General features: G+C 48.1%; 4 protein-coding genes and 1 non-coding gene across 5 annotated transcripts; 3 read left to right on the forward strand and 2 right to left on the reverse strand.

The window, feature by feature from the left end:
• Positions 1-644: 644 nt before the first annotated feature.
• On the forward strand, positions 645-3,657 carry EDB82DRAFT_96065 (glycoside hydrolase superfamily). Its single transcript, XM_025725178.2, has 2 exons — positions 645-1,256; positions 1,310-3,657. The coding sequence occupies exons 1-2, from the start codon at positions 747-749 to the stop codon at positions 3,365-3,367; spliced, it is 2,568 nt and encodes an 855-aa protein (XP_025588224.1). The 5' UTR covers positions 645-746; the 3' UTR covers positions 3,368-3,657.
• A 1,266-nt stretch (positions 3,658-4,923) lies between these two features.
• EDB82DRAFT_t39 lies at positions 4,924-4,995 on the reverse strand. Its single transcript has one exon. It is a non-coding gene; the product is annotated as a tRNA-Thr (tRNA).
• Positions 4,996-8,485: 3,490 nt separating this feature from the next.
• Positions 8,486-10,018, forward strand: EDB82DRAFT_96141 (peptidase S8/S53 domain-containing protein). The gene is made up of 2 exons (XM_025725167.2): positions 8,486-8,931; positions 8,982-10,018. Exons 1-2 carry the CDS (start codon positions 8,626-8,628, stop codon positions 9,915-9,917), a joined length of 1,242 nt encoding a protein of 413 aa, XP_025588223.1. The 5' UTR covers positions 8,486-8,625; the 3' UTR covers positions 9,918-10,018.
• Positions 10,019-11,189: 1,171 nt separating this feature from the next.
• EDB82DRAFT_552334 (uncharacterized protein) lies at positions 11,190-13,467 on the forward strand (the record flags this gene model as incomplete). The annotated part of the gene is made up of 5 exons (XM_025725156.2): positions 11,190-11,591; positions 11,659-11,851; positions 11,905-12,201; positions 12,253-12,496; positions 12,550-13,467. 5 exons carry the CDS (start codon positions 11,190-11,192, stop codon positions 13,331-13,333), a joined length of 1,920 nt encoding a protein of 639 aa, XP_025588222.2. The 3' UTR covers positions 13,334-13,467.
• EDB82DRAFT_491283 (maintenance of telomere capping protein 1) lies at positions 13,434-15,531 on the reverse strand. Its single transcript, XM_025725145.2, has 2 exons — positions 14,614-15,531; positions 13,434-14,560 (listed from the first exon to the last, which is right to left on the reverse strand). The coding sequence occupies exons 1-2, from the start codon at positions 15,167-15,169 to the stop codon at positions 13,602-13,604; spliced, it is 1,515 nt and encodes a 504-aa protein (XP_025588221.1). The 5' UTR covers positions 15,170-15,531; the 3' UTR covers positions 13,434-13,601.
• Between the last annotated feature and the right edge of the window lie 84 nt (positions 15,532-15,615).

Genomic DNA, 15,615 nt, shown 5'->3' on the forward strand with positions numbered 1-15,615 from the left:
CTATACTCGTATCTGAGTCCATCATATATATATAGTCATGACAATCATTGGCTGCGACTGATAGTTTGAGATGCGCATATTTCTATGTTGACCATGTAAAAGGTAATGTGAGAGTCGAATAATATGTCTTTTTGTTTTATCCATACATATCTCATGATCCCGTTGTATCAAGCCTCGTTTGATGCTGTATTATGTGAAAGTCCAGAGAGAATCGCTAGCACTGGACATATCAACCAACGTTCGAAAGCGATCAAATGAAACAGGATTCACATGCATATTTCGCATGTATGAACCGCTGATCCTCATTCGTGTGTGTTGTTCACACAAGATTCAACGTCATTCAGCCTGGATTTACTGCCAATTGAGGGGTCGATTTGACGGATTAACGTCCCGTCGAAGCGGAAGTGGGTGTTCTTCTGCTGTGTAGAGGTCGGGCATCGTGTTATTCCCAAATCCACCACTGATAATAGAGCATTACAAGGGTTTACTGCTTGTCTTACGAGAATCATGAATCGATGAGGTGTTGCGAGACTTCCATGCATCGCGGGGTTAACGGTCACACTTGCTTGCACCTGCCCAGTTGAATTGAACCTCCTTCCATATTAACAGGACAAATCATGGTGACGTTGCTCTTCACACCTTCTTCATTCTAATACCCCAATTAAACTGACATCTTTCACCAGTTGACTTCTCCCGATTACCCTCACAGCACGTTGCGAATAGCTTCAGTGAGAGAAGACTCCAGCATGGCTCCCCGCACTATCACTCCAGTCGATAAAAATTGGCAGTTCAAGCAGGAGAAGGAAGACGACGCGTCTTATTTGCCTGTCGCTCAATTTCCTACCAACGTTCATCTCGACCTGTTGCACCACAAAAAGATTCCTGATCCTTACATTGGAAAAAATGAGCTGCAAGTGCAGTGGATCGGAGAGACTGCCTGGGTCTACAAGACTACATTTTCTACCCCCAAGATTGACGATGGCGAAAAGGCCGTACTGGCCTTTGACGGTCTCGACACTTTTGCTACAGTCAAACTGAATGGCGAGAAAATCCTTGAGACAGAGAACATGTTCATCCCAGAGCGTGTGGATGTCACGAAGCATCTCAAGAAAGATGCCGAGAATGAACTTCATATCAGCTTCGACGCTGCCTATCTGAGGGGTTGGAAGTTGGCTGAAGAGCATCCTCACCACAAGTACATCGCCTGGAATGGAGATGGCTCAAGATTGCCTGTTCGGAAGGCACAATACCACTGGGTAATCTACATCCTAAATCTATGTATCGCTTCCCCACGACTGACCACTCTTAGGGCTGGGACTGGGGTCCTACCATGCTGACATGTGGTCCTTGGAGACCAGTAAATCTCGAAGTATACGAGTCCCGTATCGCTGATCTCAACTCTGAATCAGAGGTTGAAGAATCGCTCCAAACAGCAAAGGTCGTTGCGCATGCCGCAGTCGAGGGGAAAGCATCAAAAGTCCGCTTTGATGTCTCTCTAGATGGAAAAGTGGTCGCATCAGAAACCGCACAGGTGAAGGACGAACGCGCAGCAACAACGTTCCACATTCAAGATCCAGCTCTGTGGTATCCGATCAGATATGGAAAGCAACCATTGTACACTATCAAAGCAACTCTTCTTGATGGCGACAACGAACTCGATTCGGTTTCCAAAAGGGCTGGCCTTCGCAAACTCGAGCTTGTCCAGAGAGAACTTGATGGGCAACCTGGCACAAGCTTCTTTTTCCAAGTCAACAATATCCCCGTTTTCTGCGGCGGAAGTAACTGGATCCCAGCAGACAATTTCATCCCCCGTATTTCCAAAGACAGATACCGTGACTGGGTCAAGCTCGTTGCCGAAGGCAACCAATTCATGCTGCGAGTCTGGGGCGGTGGCATCTATGAAGAAGACGTTTTCTACGATGCTTGCGATGAGTTTGGCATTCTTGTATGGCAAGATTTCATGTTCGCTTGTGGAATCTATCCAGCATGGCCTGAGTTGCTCAAATCTATCGACAGAGAGGCCCGAGCGAACATCAAGCGACTGCGACATCATCCATCCATTGTTATTTGGGCAGGAAACAACGAAGATTACCAAGTGCGCGAATCAGAGAACCTCACTTATGACTTTGATGACCACGACCCTGAGAGCTGGCTGAAGACTGACTTTCCAGCACGCTACATCTACGAAAAGCTTCTCCCAGATGCTTGCAAGGACCTTGATTCTAATGCTGTCTATCACATTGCCAGTCCCTGGGGTGGAAAGGTTACCTCCGATCCTACTATTGGAGACATCCACCAATGGAATGTTTGGCACGGCTCTCAGCAAAAATACCAAGATTTCGATAAACTCGTCGGCCGCTTCGTTTCCGAATTTGGTATGGAGGGTTTTCCAAATACCAAAACGATCGATGCGTACCTTCCAAAGGGTAAAGATGACCCTGAGAGGTTTGCAAGCTCGTCCACCATTGACTTCCATAACAAAGCGGACGGGCAAGAACGCCGACTAGGACTCTACATGGCTGAGAATTTCCGGTTCACTATTGATCCTTTAGAGGATTACGTCTATTATAGTCAACTGTTGCAAGCTGAGGCTTTGGCCTCGGCTTACAGGCTCTGGAAGCGACAGTGGCAGGGCCCGAAGAAGGAGTATTGCAGTGGTGCTTTAGTATGGCAGACCAACGACTGTTGGCCCGTCACCTCTTGGGCTATTTGTGACTATTACCTCCGTCCAAAGCACGCATACTATACCATCAAACGAGAGATGGCCCCCGTCACTATCGGAATGACGCGCCGAGTACATAAGCACCCCAAGGACAAGTACACCAGAGTTAACGTCGAAATCAAGACCCAAGTTGAGATCTGGGGCAGTAACCTCAACTTGAAAGACGCGACTGTAGATTGCGTAGTGAAGGCTTGGGACATTGAGACAGGAAAAGAAACCTACTCGCAAACAGTGTCTTCGGAGCTCGTTCTTCAGAGCAACCGTTCAACAGAGATCAAGATCTTGGACGTACCAGTTGAGAAGCCTCACGCTGAACTTGAAGCAAAGACGGTCGTTGGTGCGTATCTATATCAAGACGGCAAACAGATTGCGCGATACGTCAACTGGCCCGAGCCGCTCAAGTACCTCCACTTTCAGAAACCCCAGGAACTCAAAGTCAAGGTCAATCAAGACGAGAAGACCGTTGAGATCAGTGCCGAAGTTCCAATTAAAGGACTGGCCTTGGAATGCGAAGATGATGGCGTCAGGTTTGATGACAATTTAGTTGACGTTGTTCCCGGAGAGGTTGTGACAATTGGCGTCAAAGGGGCGAAGAAGGATACTGTCCTCAAGACGCAGTATCTAGGAATGCAGGTCCATGACTAGATTTAGGGGTGGTATCTGACTCTTACCAAGTACGATACATGATGGTATGGAATAGTGAACCCAGCTATTGAACCTACCAAAACGAGAGTGAGGGGCGACATGAATTGTTAGCATAATGGCCATTGATACTGTTAATAGAATGACTCAACCGCTTAATTTATCAATGTTCTAGGAGTTGCTAGCCAAGAGTAGAGCTAGATAGCTGTCAACCTATGTGCGACCCCTCTTTGGAAAAGCAAGACTCCTCTGTGTTTCTCTGTATTAGATAGCTTCGATAATGTCACGAGTGAATAAGAGTGCTGATCTATTAAGATACAAATATTAAAGCAAACTTTTCATTCTGTCCCTTGGGAGGCCCATAATGGAATGCACAGCAAAACTTGCCAGAGTCTTAAGTCTTATATCATACACGATGTCTATGTGTCTAAGCCTGTAACCCGTTCGTCTCCACAGCTCACATGGCTAGGTATATTAAGCCCAAAGTGTCACTCACTCACACGTCACTAGCTCATAAAATGCTCTCGTGTACTGCACCTCACTTAGGGACGTTACAGGACAGCTGAAGCTGGTGCAGCATACATCACTTCTGCACGGGTCTATAGACATTTGCAGTTGCAACATAACCTTGTACTACAATTACTTGGGTGTTGAGAATGCAACGTCGAATTAAACTGCTAGGTAGTATTGGTACTACGTGTGTCCTTTTTGCGATCCCGCATAGAACAAGAGATGCCATCTGACTGAAGAACAAGCTGAGGAGGTTTTGTACAGATATTTCTCGCATTGCGACTTTTGCATCCCCTTATAAGAGAGACACTGAAGAACAAGCTGAGGAGGTTTTGTACAGATATTTCTCGCATTGCGACTTTTGCATCCCCTTATAAGAGAGACACTGAAGAATTTTGCTGTCTTGAAGCCGGTGCCCAGTCACATCCATCGCCCTACTCAGAAGTCTGATTAAGGTTGTGTCTGACAAAGCCTACATATCCATAGATAGTGTAAGAACCAACAGCCAATATCTAGAGCCGACACTGACACCCTCACCAGCAGGATGTTCCTGATCCTGCGATCTGGGGCCAATAGGGGTCGGTACCGCATGCAGATGAGAAGCCGACGGTATCAGCCAGCAATCTCGTGCTCGGCAGTTGAAATTCAAGACTACGCTTGACGATGATGAACGCAACAGCAGAAGATTTGTTATCTCCACATAGACATACTGTATCCCAGTAACTTTTGTAATAATTTGTCAGTTTTCTATGAGTTGAGATTTGTCGGAGCACTGAGTTCGACTGAGGAGATAGCATTCATGCACCAGTACTATGCCTTGCCTTTGGCAGCAACCAGACTAAAAGTCATTGTTCTTCTTGAACGGAAGTTTGTCCTGATAGCATGAACGATAAAATCGTTGGGATGACTTGGAATTTTGATCTAACCTTTGCCCCTTTCAACCAGGAAGGCGAGCCAAGTTAGTGAGATCCAACTCCTCCCTTTCTCAACACAAATCGAATATAGCAAAAAAGAAGATACCAAAAATATATCCTGACGACATGAATCTCTGCCCCGTACTGGAATCGAACCAGTGATCTTATCATTACTAGTGATACGCTTTACCACTGAGCCAACGGGGCTTCTTGAGATAGAAACCCAACACCTACGCGAGTCCTATAGAGTCTACTAGCCAGCCAGCGTTCAGCTCAATCCTGTGACATTCAACCTGATAGACAACTGGATTTCATGGCTAAGGACTTGAGTTGATGATGCAATCTCAAGTTTGCAACTACTGGTACGAAAAAGCTTCTCCGGGTCTTGCGAGAAAAGGAAGGTAAAAAAGACTCGCTTTCCCACCCTCATCAATGGTAGAGAAAGGTGCAAAAGATACTAGACGGAAGCATAGAAGGAAGGACATGCATAAACACTTACCGGATGATAATTTCATAAGGGTGTTGATTGAACACCCTTTCGTAGACATCGAGAGCAATCTAGAAGCTTGCAGTACCTCGTGCTTGTGTTGATTGGATACTCTTCCTGCCGTTCACGTCGCGTTCAAGGCACAGATAGGTGATATACTTGCCGAATGTCGCAAAAGAGTCCGTGTGCATCCCTCTACTCCTATCACAGTATGAGGCCCTTTGTTTTCACGGGTTGTCAAGGTGTCGAGGGGGAACATGTACCCGAGAGCCATGTAGGACTCTCCAATTTAGAATGACTCTATTCGGATTAAAGTATTCTGAGCAAGATGGCATCCTTATCGCGACATTACGGTTGCATACCGGGGTAAAATGACCAGCTAGGAAGGAGCTGAAGCCATTGACGTTGTATGTACTTTTGTCGAGAAGGCACTGGGCTGCAAGATCTTAGGCAATGGCGAGATGCGTCAGTCCAAAGGCCCCAAGGGTCCTCGGTGTATACAGTAGCGACATGTCTCATCGATGATCTCGTCCAAAACGAGCGAGGTCCTATATCCAGACCATTCTTGTTAAAGCAAATACTACTCTTTTTGTTGTGTTGTATTGGAAGCCATAGGTTGGGTGGTGACTAGTCGATAGCTAGGGTAGCAAGGGTGCAACTTGACGAACGGGAAGTTTTATCGGCAGCATTCGCAAACAAGGTAGTGAAGTTTCACCTTCGGACGGCTGTAAGATCAAACTCAGCTCACGGTGCTGTTCCTGAGCCTTGCTACAACGGTCAGACCAACAACCCCGCGGCGAAAGGATTCAAGCGGGCCGTGGTGATCGTGTGGCGCGGGCTGGGCACGGCGAATAGCCTGGTAAGTCGGCGTGTCTGGCATTGTAACCGCTGAGAAACAGCGGCAAAGGCTGGAGGCAAGGAACTGATGATAGCAACCAATTGATGACTAGGCTGAGATGTTCCAAGCGGCCAGGGGACACGTATGGGAGGATGACTAGTGGTAGCCTCCATCCAAGCTTGAGACAACATAAGGATTGGCCCAAGGGCCGCTAGAAAGCGACTCTACATTCTCGAGAATGGCGTGCGAGCGGTCGCTAAATGATTCCACGAATAGCCTTCCGTGTTGAATCCTCGGAGTTTGAGTATTGCTTCATTGCGGAAGAGTCTTGGCACTCGATAAGCTGATGCAGCACGTTGTAAAGGGTATTGATGACATTTAGGGATCCTATGTTATGTCGAGGACTTTTGTTTAGATAGAATCAGGTGGTGCTGATAAGGATGGATGGGTTGATTGAACGATCAATGGCTGCACCGCATGCACGCTGTTTGAGAGACAAGGGTCATGAGATGCACGAGGTGGGGTACTTACATTCGATTTTGAGGTTGGTTTCAATAGGTTGGTAGGAAAAAGCAGGTTCGGTAGGATTCATGAGGCAGCAAGACAGCGCCTACCTTAATATGAAAACTTCCGTGTTTCTGTAAAGGGGGCTGATGGGTTGTCTTACGGGCAGGTGAGACGGTGGGCGGGTAAGCAATTAGAGTTAGCAAGTACCTGGATCCGAATGAGTTTGTAAGTTAGACTTCCGGGTTGCACCTTCTCTCGGCGGCCATTAAACTAAATCTTAGACTATCCCCAAGAGAATTGGAAAGAGTGGGTGCCCACCAATTCATCTAACCAGTTAAATTAACGGCAAGAACGCCGCGATCTAACCCCACTCATCCCCCACCTCTATTCTCCAACCTTGATTATCAACTCCACACGACTTACAAGCATGAGCTCGGATAGCCCATACTACTACACAAATCTATTGGAATTTAGATTACGACAGGTTCAATGCAGGGATAATAAGTCTCCTCTAGGGTCTGTTCGCCTATCACTGCCGCCTTGTCACCATCAGAGCCTCACTGCATCAGAAAGTCTCAGTTCAAATCATGTCCTTTACCGAGTACACCTCCAACCTCTCAAATCAAATCACGCTGACCTCCTTCTTATCCCTTGATCTGCTTTAAGTGGAAGCAGATACAGACTACTCAATAAAACTACGGAGAGAAGTGGCCAATATACAATCTAGCCTTGCCACTTCAGCCTTGGAAGAAACGAGCATCCAAGTCAGTGTCTTATACTGCAAAGCCAGCGGCAACAATGCGTATCAAAACGGCCAAAGTGCCTCGATGAGGAAGTTGGCATGGTGGTCAACATCGCGTTCCTTAATCCGGAGGTGCATAATTTATTGGGTGAGACCCTTTACGGCTCTTTCTGGATGCTAGGGTAGGTAATCAGGATAGTTCGTCTGGCCTGGCATGGACATGCTAGAGTTGCGGGGGAGTATTACTACCTTATTGGGCAGTTCACTAACTTCTCGTAGGTATTTCGAACTGATCCTTCCGGTTTTTGATAATGAACTCCCGAGCCAGGTTTTATGCATATTCTACGGACCGATCCATGACTCCGAGTGGCTTTGTTCCTGTCCTTGTCTCTGTTCAAAGATACAATGGCGTTTGCCTGCCTGCCTTCCATATCGGCCAACTCCTCATATCAAATCTGCCATCCTCTGATATTCGTACTAGATGCCAGGATACCAAGGTAATCGCCAGAGCTTAGCGACTGATTAAATGTACTTTTTGATGAGGGTCTTCTAGCGCTTCGCTTTGCTAGTGCAATGTCGATCATAATTGGCGATAGCGAGAACAGGCCAAGGGGTTAATAGCTACATCTCCAGTTTTGCCAAGTCACTTAACAGAAGTATCGTCCATCCTCTTGCTCTATTTCATCACATGTCAATGAGACCTATTGGAGCTTGAATTGAGCAATGTGTTCACCCCGTTCCCTTGGCGCAGCTCTGTTATCCCAGTTCTTCACCATAATGGCATATGTTATGATCATAGGTTCCATCCATGCAGGTGGTCCTTGAGGCCTGGCTTAGGGATCACCTACTTACATTCCTCAAGGACTTTTGCATCGTTCGCTATCCTGCGTTGCCTCCTATGCCCATGCCGCCTCTATACACCGCATGTCGCCTTCCTTTTTGCGTTGGGCGCTGCCCAAGACAACAATGGGACACTGTGTGAAGCATTCACTCTTTCCGCAAAAGGCAGTTGACGAATGTTATCCCTTCGATTGTGTCTTGACGATGTAGCATATCTGAGGATGGAGGCGACATAGTTCCATGTTTGCGCCTTGTGATGAATCTCGATGCTAATATCACGAAAGGCGAAGCCGTGCACCAAGGTGGATCGACATCTATATAAGTCCTCATGATCTCCCTCCTTTGAACGATTATCCCTCTCATCATCCTCATACTCATCAACACTTCAAGACTCACACTCCACTTTGATTCTATCTTCTCACAATGGTGAACTTCAAGAACCTCGCTGTTGCTGCGACCAGCCTCCTCGGCCTCGCCAACGCCGCTCCTACTGCCCAGGTCAACTCTGACGAAGTCATTCCTGGCAAGTACATCGTCACCCTCAAGTCTGATATTGCTGCTTCCAAGCTTGAGAGCCATCTCAACTGGGTCGGAGATGTCCACAAGCGTGGACTGAATGAGCGAGCTGAGAAGGGTGTTGAGCGCACCTACAACGGCAAGTATGGCTTCCGCGGCTATGCTGGATCTTTCGACAAGAAAACCATCAAGGAGATTAAGGAAAACCCCGATGTAAGTAACCTTATATCTTGGTATCATGCGCAGTACTGACATTGACTTAGGTCGCCCTTGTCGAAGAGGACCGCGTCTGGACCATCGACTGGGTCGACGAGCCCGAGGAGGAATCTCTCTCTAAGCGTGCCTTGACAACCCAGAATGGCGCTACCTGGGGACTCGGAACGGTCTCTCACCGCGCCAAGGGATCTACCAGCTACATCTACGACACCAATGCTGGTTCAGGCACTTATGCCTACATTGTTGACACTGGCATTATCACTGGCCACAACGAATTCGAGGGCCGTGCCCAGGCCGTCTACACTGCCTTCAGCGGCCAGAACGCTGACACCAACGGTCACGGAACTCATGTTGCTGGTACCATTGCCGGAAAGACTTACGGTGTTGCCAAGAAGGCCACCATCCAGGCTGTCAAGGTCTTCCAGGGCAGTTCATCCAGCACCTCCATCATTCTCGCTGGCTTCAACTGGGCTGCCAACGACATCATCTCCAAGGGCCGAACTAGAACCTCGGTTGTCAACATGTCTCTCGGTGGTGGTTACTCTGCTGCCTTCAACAACGCTGTCCAGTCTGCTTCCAGCTCCGGTATCATCTCTGCCATTGCTGCCGGTAACGATGGTGCTAACGCTGCAAACACCTCTCCTGCCTCTGCTCCCAGCGCTATCACTGTCGGTGCCATTGACAGCAACTGGGCTATTGCCTCGTACTCCAACTACGGCACCGTCCTTGATATCTTTGCCCCTGGCACCAGTGTTCTGTCCGCTTGGTACACCAGCAACAGTGCCACCAACACCATCAGCGGTACCTCCATGGCCACTCCTCACATTGCCGGACTTGTCCTCTACGGTATCTCTGTCAACGGTGTCTCTGGTGTCTCTGGTGTTACCAACTGGCTCATCTCCACTGCCACCTCTGGCAAGATCACCGGCAACCTCCGCAGCTCCCCCAACCTGATCGGTAACAACGGCAACAGCGCCCAGTAAGCGTCTGCTATCGGTTTGCACAAGATATAAAAATGTCTTGGAATGCGTAGAAAGAGGAGGGTCGAGACAAGAGTTTGACTCTTATGATGATGATGAGAATGAGAATGGGATCGGCAATTTTCAATTCAACCCACCCCTTTTAAGAGGGAAACCGTATATACTGCCGTACATATTGCGCAATTTGAAGATGACATTCGCTCATCATATTCTACACAACTGATGGTTTGTGAATATGTACCATATAACGAGCTTCTCAAAACAGTCCGAATTGAATAATTGAGACTTTGGCCACTTATCATGCAGTTAACAGTTGAATGGACCAATATAATTCTCATCATCTAGTCACTGTAGGGTACTTGTTTTACTAAGCCATTTATATTTCCAGGCATAAAATCTCCTGTCGTGGTGTAAGTTGATAAACCAATAGCGATTCAACAGTGAGTATCGAGGGGCTGGGCTTTGTGGCCCGCCAACCAGTGGAGTTTTTTGTCGGGTCAGCTCCACCACCGAAATTCGTCGCGTGAAAATTTCTTTATCATCAAACTCTTTTACCTTAACATGCAAACAAAGGAGTCTCTCGACGAGACGAACCAAGCAACAAAAGACGCCATCTTGATAAAAAAGATGTACTATTGAAATGCGTTATTGGAATCACGGTAGGTATATTTCTTATTCATTCTCCTCTCATCCGCAGCGTTCTTCCTTCAGTCACTCGGTTTCCCTACGAGTCTTCCCTAACGGGAGGGTCTTCCTCTGACGACACGTTTTGTGCTGTCTTTGTGAAGTAGTCTGAAGGGATGATTTAACGATGGAAGGAAGAAGGATAATGAGGGCTTTTGTTCTCTTCGTCCTTTTTTTTTTTTCATCGTCGCTGCTAGAAAAACAGGGCCATCATAGTCCACGTCCGTCTCGTCTTTGTTGCTCACTTTGGTGGGTAACATTGTATAAATTCCTACACGGGCGAGGCTCCAGGAGCACCAACATTTCTTAGTTCTATCAATGATTAGATGTTTTACCGTACCATAAATTTATGTAATATTACTCATTACCTTGTCCAACCGTTATCCTGTTTTATTTCACGTGTGAATTTTATCAAGGTTTTGTCAGAGTGGATTCTTGTCCGTGAGATCTCAAAGACGTCATGGTGTGTTGTAACTAACTGTCTACGGCCCGATCATGAATTCTTGATGCTTCCAACAAATACTCTGTACTAAGCTATAGAGCCCACTGTTCATCTATTAATACTGTCGTCACTTTTAATAAATAATCGCCATGTTCATATTAACTAAATACTCGCTGTCCGGTGTCTCCCGATTCTATCCACCATCATTACCAATGCGATATCTCACCAGCAGCTATGCCACCCAGGCTGGGAAATCGCAATTTACCACAACTAAAAACAAGTCCAATTCCAAATATGAGAATCTCCCCCTCAGCACCAGCGGTCCTATCAACTGTGCCCTGAGCGGGACATCGCTCTTGAATACGCCTTACCTCAATAAAGGATCGGCCTTTCCTCCAGACGAGCGCCGGGCCTTCAATCTCACAGGCTTACTGCCTCAAGGTGTTCAGACACTTGAACAACAGTGCAAACGTGCCTATGAGCAGTATTCGTCTAGACCTGACGACTTGGCCAAGAACACATTCTTAACTTCACTGAAGGATCAAAATGAGGTTCTCTATTACAAGGAAAGTTCAACCTGCACATGCATGCCATGAGGTTGTACTAACTGCCGTATAGCTGCTCCAGACTCATCTCGATGAGATGATGAGTATAGTCTATACACCGACAGAAGGCGATGCTATTCAGAACTACTCCCGACTCTTTCGACGTCCAGAAGGTTGCTATCTCAACATTCAAGACCCAGACCATGTAGAGCACAACCTTGCACAATGGGGTAACCCCGAAGATATCGACTACATTGTGGTATCTGGTCAGTTACTCACTCCAATACCAAGCTACAGCACAGTGCTAATACATCCACAGATGGAGAAGAAATTCTCGGCATTGGTGATCAAGGTGTCGGCGGCATCCTCATCTCTGTCGCCAAGCTGGTACTTACGACACTCTGCGCAGGTGTCCACCCCAACAGGACATTTCCGGTAGTCTTGGACTGTGGCACGGACAACAAGGAGCTTCTTGACGATGAATTATATCTGGGTTTGAAGGAGAAGCGTGTCCGCGGTGAAGAGTATGCCGAATTTGTGGACAAGTTCGTCCAGTCTGCCAGGAAGCTTTACCCAAATGCGTATATCCACTTTGAGGACTTTGGCCTGGGCAACGGTAAGAGACACTCAAGCTGAAGTTGACGTCGCACTACTGACGTTTATTCAGCGAGGAAAATACTTGAGCGTTATCGTCCAGACTTTGCTTGCTTCAACGACGATGTCCAAGGAACAGGATGCGTGACTCTGGCTGCCATCATGTCTGGTCTTCACGCCAGCGACCAAAAGCTCAAGGACCTGCGCATGGTGGTTTTTGGATCCGGAAGTGCCGGTCTCGGTATTGCGGACCAAGTTCGAGATGCTATAGCGACGGAGGGAAACATGAGCCACGAAGACGCCGCAAAGCAGATTTGGTAAGACAATCCCCCCGAAACCTATACAAACGTCAGGTGCTTACCAGTTCTAGGTTGATTGACAAGTCTGGGCTTCTCACCTCCGAGACTAAAGACGTCACTGAGTCACAGAAGATGTATGTCAAAGATGTTTCCGAGCGGAAAGACAACGATACCGACCTGCTCTCCGTCGTCAAAGGTGTTCGTCCAAATGTCCTCATCGGTACATCTACCAAGGCTGGTGCTTTTACCGAGGATGTAATTCGTGCCATGGCCGAGCACCACGAGCGTCCTATTGTCCTCCCTCTATCCAACCCAACCCGCCTTCATGAGGCTAAGCCCGAGGACATTTTGAATTGGACCGATGGAAAGGCCCTCGTGGCCACTGGCTCACCCTTCCCAGCCGTCAAGGGTCCCTGGGGCAAGAATGGTGAAGAGATCACCATCAACGTGGGCGAGTGTAACAACTCGGTCGTCTTCCCTGGCATTGGGCTTGGATGCATTCTATCCCGCGCCAAGCACCTTACAGATCGCATGCTCGTCGCAGCTGTGGAAGGTGTTTCCTCTCTGAGTCCTGTTCTTAAAGACCCAACGGCTCCTCTCCTACCAGACGTGGGTTCTGTGAGGGATGTAAGTGTTCGCATCGCCCGCAACGTGATACAAGCAGCTGTCAAGGATGGTGAGGCTACACAAGAAGGCATCCCTGAGGACGAGGATGATCTGGAAGAGTGGATCAGGGAACAGATGTGGGATCCCGAGTACCGTCCCTTGAAACAAGTTGATTTAGAGAGTGCTACAAGAGAGGCCAGAGGCGAACTAAAGAAGGCCGGAACGGTACATCGAACTGGTCACACATGAGATCTACTATAATGCGATAGTATATTGTGGGCTGTCACATATAGTGCAACACAGCTTAGCTAGTCGACTCACATCACATAACTGTAGCTACATATCAGACACTTGATTCGAATTTGACTGTGGCACTGCATGTTCAAACAAAAATCCGATATTCCAATTCCTAAACCGTTTTAGAGCTCAGGAGGATCATATTTGCCAATTGCAAACCCGAACGCCCAACTTACCTTGTGGCATAATGCATTTCATATCTTCGTCGCCCTTAAATCGTTTAGATGACGCCTGCTCGGGCAGCCTCTCCAGCATTGTCTTGAACGAGGTCTTCCATCCTCTTCTTGCCCCTGCCAAGGCCACCCTCGCCAACACCCATGCGACGAGCAACGTATCGCTGGGCGACAGTGCCGATAGAGAGGTTAAGAAGCTCCTCAAGCCACTCAGCCACCCATTCTCGAGGGTCAACACCGCCACTGTCAATGATATCTCGAATCTCTTCTGGGATATTAGCGTCCGAAGTATCGCCGTCCTCGCCAGAGTGAGGGGTGAGAGGAGCTGGGGTGTCAAGCCACTGAACCCATCGGGCAGGAATAGACTGGCTGACGGTATAAAATTCAATGTCGTGGACAGGGTCTAAGATGAAGACTGCGAAGCAGATGAGTTCCTCGTCTTCGTCATCCTGGTCTTGGACATCGGAAGATTGCTTCTCCTTTTCGGCCGAAGCAGTACGAGCAAACAGAGTTCCATCAGAATCCACAGCAATTGCCTGCACGGCTAAGAATAAATCTGACGTTCGAACCGGGTTGGTTTCGCTGACATCTTCCGTGGCTTTGAGCTTGGCTGTCTCCACGCCACCGTTGGCGGAAAAGTATTCGTTCGCATGCGATTCAGCGTTGGCGCGGCAAAGCTTAGTTCCTTCTGGCAATCCATTTATCAAGCCCAGCTCGCGAGCAGTGTCAGTTTGTCTCCACCAAGGACCGTCGTGCCATCCAGCAGCACTATCGGTACTTCGTCGAGAGTGGCTTTCCTGACCACGCTGGATGACCAGAAGATCACCGCCCTCAACCTGAGCCATCACATGGCCAAATACGTTATGGATCAGAGGGTCGAGAGATGGATAGCCGACAAGATCGTGAGATATGTGAATGAGGAGACGCTCATGGGAGCTGATGGGAGGGGCAAGAGTATGGAGGATATTCGTAAATGTAGGGAGAGCACGGTGCCGGAGTTCGTCACCTAGAGTCTCAATTAGTCTTTAGAGCCAAGGTTAATGTTCAAGTCGAGTATACCGTAGGTTCGCAGAGTGGTGACGTCAAGTCCTCTAATTCCCTTGACCTGATCTGCCCATTTCTTGGCCTCCTCGTTTTGTTGGATCTGGGTGACTGCGGCTTCAGCTTGCTTCATGGCAGCACTGGCCGTGGACAGAATGCCACCCCACCATCCTCCACCAGAAGCCTGAGGGGCAGGATCTTGTTGCTGGACAGGCTCTGAAATTGGCTTCTTTTCATTCTCATGGAGATCTGAGCTCGTGGCACTCGGTGTGAATGTTGCTTTCAAACTGCGTGCACTATCTGTAGACTTGCGGGGGTCACCAGCAGGAGGTGTAGCCGTGGAACGGCGGGCAGCATCCTTGAGTCGAGGAGTGTGAGGTCGTGAAGGCTGCTCGGCCAGTTGAGACTCGAGATCGGCTAGAATATCCTGATCGGCAATTGCCTTTGATGCAGCGGAAGTAGGCTTGGACTTGGTAGTCTTCTTCGGTGGTTTCGTGTCGCGGTCAAGGCCAGAGAAGAGCTCGTCAACGTCAACGTCGTCACCAGCCGCAGGTTTGGTCTTTTTCGACGCCATGATTGCAAATCGTATCTCAGAATGTATAAGAGCGTAGTGGTTTAGGAATTGCTCAGGGACTATCGAAGGCTTTCGCGGTGATGATTTGTCGAAGACGGGGGTTGAAAGAAAGTAGGTTGTTTGGCGCAAATAGATATGGAGGAGGTGGGTTGGAGCTTTGGAGGAAGGTACAGTACAGAGTACAGACAGCTGCAAGGGTCCGCAAAGGCAGAAACAGCAGGGAACACGTGCGTTGCCGAATGGAATGGATACCTACCTGCCTACAAACCACAGTTACACCACCGGGACATGAGTAGCCGGATATTTTAATTTAATGAATATGTTGCATAAATTCGATGATTTGATTAGATATTAATGATATCACTGCCTTCCTTTGAAGAATTCCGGTTTGAAAAAGCATCAAGGTGTAATGAATGGCTCATGTGCTGAAACATGTACTTGATGGT

This window comes from Fusarium venenatum (genome assembly GCF_020744135.1).
Source record: "Fusarium venenatum strain MPI-CAGE-CH-0201 chromosome Unknown EDB82scaffold_1, whole genome shotgun sequence".
NCBI lineage: Eukaryota > Fungi > Ascomycota > Sordariomycetes > Hypocreales > Nectriaceae > Fusarium > Fusarium venenatum.